The 7,060-nt window shown below is 38.8% G+C and overlaps 1 protein-coding gene across 1 annotated transcript; it reads left to right on the top strand.

Annotated features, from left to right (window-relative positions):
- Positions 1-2,324: 2,324 nt before the first annotated feature.
- LOC144654185 (uncharacterized) lies at positions 2,325-6,893 on the top strand. The gene is made up of 4 exons (XM_078514272.1): positions 2,325-3,048; positions 5,000-5,264; positions 6,053-6,216; positions 6,783-6,893. Exons 2-4 carry the CDS (start codon positions 5,018-5,020, stop codon positions 6,891-6,893), a joined length of 522 nt encoding a protein of 173 aa, XP_078370398.1. The 5' UTR covers positions 2,325-3,048; positions 5,000-5,017.
- Positions 6,894-7,060: the final 167 nt, after the last annotated feature.

Below are 7,060 nucleotides of genomic sequence, written 5' to 3'. Positions count from 1 at the left end.
AAACAGAACATTAAAAGGCACTTTGTTAAGTTTTCAGGCTGCGCCGAAAAACTTCGACAACAATTTTTAATTATGTATTTTTTTTTTGTCTTTGCGTTTTAAAATACAGTGTAAAAAAATGGGGCATATAAATTTTCGCCGTACCAAATTATCGCAAATAGGTTTATTGTATTCTGAATTTTGTAAATGTTCTAAAAATAGTAACAGAATGGCGGGAAATTTAAATTTTCAAACCCAATATCTTCCAGACGGATTGAGCTTTTTCAATATTTTTTTGGCATTTCACTTTATATCAGCGATCTCTTTCAGAATAATGTACTTTTTGTGCCATAACAATAAAATAAAAATTTTCCTTTACCACTGTGACGTCATTTTCCCGCCAAAAACCGTTTAATTCAAAAAACAAAAATCATACGATTATTTGGGATAAAAAGTTCAGTCTATCATTGTGCTAAATTTGAGCTCAATCGCATAAAACAGCAAAAAGTTTTTCCGAGAGTGCCGCTTCAAGCGCTCTGCTAGCTGGCCCGGCGTGATTGTGTTGCGTACACCCACTCGACAATGTAGCAAAAAAAAAAAGATTTGCATTTTTAAAACAAGAAGTCACGCACTCCACCGATGTATTTTCGACGGAAAGGCACGCAAATAGTTCATAACACTTGGCAGCCGTCTGGCAGGTAGTGGAGCCAAGTGAATTTCGTTCAGAGGAAAGAGCAACTAGAAAAAGTACGGGTAAAGCATAAAATACGTACTTACGAAAGAAATATTCTAATTTTCCGTCGCCGATACCAAAGATAATCCACACTAAACAATTTAAGTTACTCTTTACTTGAGGTGAGTACAACTCTAGTTAAGATATTTGTCCGAACGAATTAAATAGACACAGAAAACGCTGCAAATGTCAATTTACGTGTATGCAGTTATATATTAAGCTTGCATTTTAGTGTCACTCGTGAAAAAAACGTTTATTGTTATGATATCCTGCTTTACTGCGTTTGAAAACATTACATATCATGTGATAGATACATCACGACCATGAACTACGAGTAAATTGACCTCGAAGATGAGTACTATGTTACGATTGCGCATGTATATGGGGCGCTACCCTGAGACAAGATCGATCGGAATAATACAGTAACAAGACGCCTAAAGCTTAAAGCTTAAAACCGGGCAGTTAATGTTTAACTACTTGATTAGGCAAGTGCAGCAAAAACTTTTAAAATACCATTTAATTGAGAAACACACAAGTCTGTGGTTTGTTTGTCCATGCTTGAACAAATTCCTGCTTAGGCTTCCTATTTTTTTGAACAATGAATAACCTCGGTATTTTTAGATTTTAATTTTTATCCAAGGATAATGGAAGATTAGCTGAATAGCGCTATATAAAAATTATTATTAATTATTATTATTATTATCATTATTATGCACTTAACAAAGTGCAGACTACTCATAAAATTTTGAACAGCTGTTCTGATAAGAAAACCATGAAAAAAGGTTGCGCGATATAATCAAGCATGGATTTTTATTCAACCCCCCCCCCCCACCTCCCCCCATTCCCCCTTTTCTTAGCCATTCACCTTCGAATATCTCCCCTCCTACTCCGTCCTCCCCCATCCCCTGCAGCTTTCGACTCTACTCCTTCCCATAACACATCCTACTCTTAACCCTTCTCCCCGCCCTCCTCAGCACTTTTGTGATGGCGCCAGCCGAGCAGTAGTTTAGGGGCGAGTAGCTGTGACACACAAGTTTAATACGTTTTGTGTATTTCTTATCTTGAATAAATGAACTCAAACAGTTGAATAGCATTACAAATGATCTACGGCCAAAACAAACAAACAATTAGAAATAATTCGTTAAAAACTAAGAAGCGTTTAAGGTTTTTTAAAAGAATGTGTCACACACAAAAAAGGAATAATAAAAAATTAGAAAGCTTTTTAGCTTTTAAACACGCCAGCTCTTCAAGTCAATCTGATTCTTCGATCAAAAAACCTGCCTATATGCTGCATTTTGGGAAGCAGTCACGCAAACGCAAGTTCTTGCTTGCGTGATACATAACAGGTAATTTCTTCATCGCCGTTCGGTTCCGAGTGAAATTAAAAACCCTCGAATGAAAAACCAAAAAATATATTTATTTCTCCCAAACATGAGTGGAGTAACCAGAAAATTACAGTATTGGCTCTTGCTCGAATAAAACGAGTCACATAAATAAAATTAAATAAAAATAAAACGAGTTACATAAATATCAAGAATAACAGAAAAACTTCAAAACAAAATTCACAAACGAAAATAAAAAGACTAAAAAAGGGCATTCATTAGATCACGCGTACTAGATAACATATGCTGTTAAAAATCCCAACTAAATGTGAAAAAAGAAAAAAAAAGATTCAAGATGAGGCCAAGAAACATTTGAATGGCATTAAAAATTTGAATACTTTAAATTAAAGCCGTAAAATTAGCCAAAGCGCAAGTTTTTATTTTTGCCGTCTATTATTTTACTCGATGGCTTTACCGATCCAAATTCCATTCTAGTTTGTAGAAATTATTATATTACTAACTTACATTTCCATTTTGTTTTCTGAGCTGAGCAAGAACCAAAACAAGGTTTATATTTTGTTGTGTAAACATTCAATCCGTCTGTGACACACAACTTTGTCGGCCCACTGTACACGGATGAAAATGGACAAAATGGACACAATTCTTGCTAAACAGAAAACATCTTCAAAGTAGAGTCTGGCCCAAAAATGCTTTAGCTGCCAGCCGTTTTTAAAAGCAGAAGCTTGCTGCAAAAACATTGCGTGACTGACGTAAAAAAGAGCTTAGTCAAAACAATCACCGGTTTCGCGCTCTTGTTCTCGCTTGAGTCGAACGCTTGAATATAAACACAAAAATATCCATTTCACGCTTTAATAACAGAAATCAGGGTATTAGACAAAATTTTAAATAGGAGAGTAATCTTAGCTCCTGCTGAGTAAATATCAAGAGTGCGGGATTTGAATCCTGGCCAAGAAACAGAAGAAAGCGGCCGAGCGAACTACTACGACAAACAAGGTAATCAAAAACATCACACGGTGCCTCAATCTATAAATAGATCTTGTTCGTTTCAAAAGCCTAAAAACTCAACTAAAACTTGAACAAATGAAAGAAACATGAAAAAAAGTTTCAAATGAATTTTTATTCAAGATGGGGTCAAGAAACATTTTGAAAGGCTTAAAGATTTAGAAAATTTCAAAACCGTGAAATTTTGCATGCCGTGGTAGAATTTAATTACAATAAATGAAATTACCCGCAGTGGCACCAAGATTTCATTTTGTAGACCATTTGTTTTACTTGCTGGCTTTACGGATCCTTTCAAAAATTCCATCATACTTCGTAGAAAAACTATACATTACCATTTTGTTTTCTGACGTCTTGGGAAGTGTGTAAGTAAACACTGAAGTAAAGCTTTTTCATCAAGAATCAAAATAGAATTAAAGATTATTTTGCTGTGCAAACATTCAATCGTCTCTGATACGCGAAAATGGACATGATTAATTCGGAAAGTATCTTCAAAGAATTATTCTGGCTCAAAAATGCTCTAGCTACCAGCCTTTTTTTAAGCAGTTTAATATGCGTAAAGCTTGCTTCAAAAACATTGCGTGACTGACATAGCGGTTTGGACCTGTCAAAACAATCACCGGTTTCGCAACCCAGTACTCGCTTGAATAACATTAACACATATATTTCACGCTTAACAGAAATCAGGGTTTTAGATAAAATTTTAAATAGAAGATGATTTAATAGCTCCTGCCGAGTAAATATCAAAAGTGCGTGTTTTGAATCCTGGCCAAGGAAGCGGCCGAGCGGGTCTGGAACGATTTACCGACAAGACTACTACGACTACGAAAAAATTCGGGGCGATTTATGAACCGGGCCCGGCCCAGTCTCTGCCCGGTTAATAATCGACTTCTTCCATGAAAAGTCCGTATTTTGTGGCCGAAGTTTTTTTCTTTATTCGCAGAAAACTAGTAATTAAATATTCAAGTTTTTAGTCGTGATCAAATAAACACCAATATCATATAATATGCACAATGACGTCCATTGGATAACGTTCGAACTTTTCCGCGAGACGTCCGTGGCGACGGGTCGATGTTTTAGTCAACTCAAGTCATGTTAATTTAAATCTATGTATTTTTACAGTTACTGGATAAAGAAAGATTTGAAAATGCCATTTTGACGAACCAGTTTGTTTGCAATTTACCCTGGATCTCTGCCGTAAATAATTTATACAGCTGTCAGGTTCTAAGCTGTCATGGCTGAGGGAAGGGTCTGAACCGTCGGTTCGGTAAACGGCCTGACATGTTACATCCATGCGGTTGTCAATATTATACAGGTTCTCCTACCGACGCGCGAAAACAGAGCAGTCGAACGAACTTATCGGCAGCCCGCTTGCAAGTGCTGATTTGAGAACCGTTGTGTATCAAATTATTGTTTTCCACTGTTGTTTTGCTGTCGTTGCCTGGGGGGGACTCCCATATGAAAGGGGTGGGGATGCTCGTCGTCTCCCCTCGGGGTGGATAGCTCGGACTTTTGGTCTCACTTTGGGTGTTCCGGGAAAAACGCCAATATTTTAGCCCCCAAGGTCTCTTTTAGGGTTGCACACGAAGAAAGATAGAGATATATGAAATGAATGAAATGACCCTCGCAGTGTGTTAGCAATTTAAGCAACTGCACCTATGACCTCCGTGATACCGGTACGTTGCTCCACCAACTGAGTAATGAAGCCTTGGCGTTGGGGGCAAGTAAAATTCTATTTTTAGTATTTTGGTATCTTTTGGAGGTTTAAAAAAGAGCTTGAGCCACGCCCAGATTGTTCTCTTTTAGAGGTTGCCATTACTTTCGTTAATATTGTCATGCATGTATGGAAAAGCATATTATTATTAGACACGGAAAAATTCATAAGACCCGAGATAATGCAATGTGCTCTTTCTTACACACAAATAACATTTTATATTTTAAACAGGATCAACTTGAAACCAGGATGGCGCGTGTGTTAGGAACACGGCAATTTCTGCTTCTTCTGATATGGACCATGGTTTTCCTGCAAATCCACCAAGTGAAAACAGAAGTTCGTATTCCCTGCGGATACGTAAAGGATTGGTTTCCAAGTAGTGTCAAACCTCAGAGTTCAAAGCCTCCATACGTGCTTGATGTGATTGGTCCGGATGGAAAGTCCGTCACGTACAGGAATGAATCGCATTATGGGCCGGGACAACAAACCTACACGAGTGAGATATTTTAATCAGCTTTTATGCGATAAGCATCTTATTTCCCCTCAAAGTACAATCGATATCCCTTGACCTTAACTTGCATGCTTGTCAACGCTTATTAGCGTGAGGAGAACTTTGATTTCGATCGTTCTTTAGGACTTTTCAAGTTGAAGTCACATATGACAAAGCTGCTACAAGCAGTAGGACATTTTCTTTGTGATTTACCTTCAGGGGAAAAGTACATCCGGTTATGAGCCCCCCGCCCCCCCCCCCCCCCCGGATATACTCTGCTGGATGATAGTACTGAACAGGGCTAAATGTTGATTTATTATGACTTTTGAACTAAAAAACGTATTTCGATCAATACTTTCGTGGCTAATTTCGAAACGTTTTTTATTCCGCCTATAAGCCCCCCACCCGGATATAAGCCCTTTCGTTTATCCCACCTTACAGCAAGGCGCCCAAAAGTGTGACCACCTTTAATTAATTCACATTCTTTCGTGCAACCACCATCCAATCAGAAGCCAAGGACAGCTCCCAGTTGACTTCTGATTGGATTAAATCTGCACGGAAGAATGTGAATAAATTAAAAGTGGTCACACTTTTGGGCGCCTTGCTGTAAACCCCCTACAAAATTGGCTTACAACCGGATTTTTACGATATTCGTTATTCATTCGTTGATTTTGCTCTAGAACTGAGGGTATTCAGGACAGAACTTCAATGTTCATACCCCCGCGCCTTTTAACATGGCGGGGTTCCCCTGGCTTATCATTCACGGACTGATTTAAACATGTTCTCTAATTAAGTTACCTTGAATGGCACTGTGTCCGGTAATGCAACAGAGAAGTTTACTGGTTTTATGATTTACGTCTACAACGAGTTTGAAGACGAAGATAGCGGATATTTTGTGAAGCCATTACCTGCTGGAGTATCCATGAAAGAGTGTCACTTCAATATGACTTCACAATGGGTAAATACCGTTTTTTATGGGACTTTATTTTCAGGGTTCATTGAAAGTTATCGCTCACTACTTTAAGACTATGTTTACACGGGACCGGTCCGGAACGGATCCGGTCCGATTTTCGGACCGGATAGGCCTTCTGTTTACATGGGACCGTTCTGGAACCGGTCCGGAATGGATCCAAAACTGAACCTGCTATTTTGCAGGTCCAGTTATTGATCTGTTCCGGACCGGTTCCAGAACGGTACCGTGTAAACACCTGGATCGGTTCAAAATGGTTCCATGTAAACAGGTCCGGTTCGGTTCGGAACGGTTCTGGACCGGTCCCATGTAAACGTAGCCTAAAAAGAGTGGTGATCTGGGAAGAGAGTATCCGCGCGAGCACTTAAGGAAGGTTCTTTTTTGGGGGGGGGGTGGGGGGGGGGTGAGGAAGGCACAAGAAACAGATCGCGTTACTGTTTACTTTACTTGGTTATTTAGGGGTTTATTTTAAGTCGAGAAAAAATTAAATGTATTCACCCATGTAACACGGAGTAACTATCAGGAGCTCATTAGAAAGTGTACGTGCATTGAAGATCGAATTTGAATTTGGAGTAATGGTTTTTGTGGAGGGCGGAAAATCGGAGAACCCGAAGAAAATCTCTCAGGGCAGAGATGGTCACGGAGGAGAACCAACAACAAGATAACGAATCTGTTAATATATAACGCAGTAAGATGAAAATAATAAATATATGAAACTACAGGAAGAAAACATTCCGCCGAAAAGAACACCCACTTAAAAACAAAACTGAAGGTGCCCACCAATAGCATCATCCATGGCCAGTTATCAGTCCTGCCTGGGTTTCTTCGTTTT

This window comes from Oculina patagonica, chromosome 5 (assembly GCF_052425735.1).
Source record: "Oculina patagonica isolate OP01 chromosome 5, crgOcupat, whole genome shotgun sequence".
In the NCBI taxonomy this organism is placed as follows: domain Eukaryota; kingdom Metazoa; phylum Cnidaria; class Anthozoa; order Scleractinia; family Oculinidae; genus Oculina; species Oculina patagonica.
This window is presented reverse-complemented; position numbering and strand designations above follow the sequence as displayed.

What these genes read in the sequence shown, in the direction of transcription:
- LOC144654185 (XM_078514272.1), top strand. Translation starts at nt 5,018, where the DNA reads ATGGCGCGTGTGTTAGGAACACGGCAATTTCTGCTTCTTCTGATATGG. An exon ending in GGGACAACAAACCTACACGA is followed by an intron (nt 5,265 to 6,052) that starts GTGAGATATTTT and finishes TCTCTAATTAAG; the next exon opens with TTACCTTGAATGGCACTGTG. An exon ending in TCAATATGACTTCACAATGG is followed by an intron (nt 6,217 to 6,782) that starts GTAAATACCGTT and finishes CGTGCATTGAAG; the next exon opens with ATCGAATTTGAATTTGGAGT.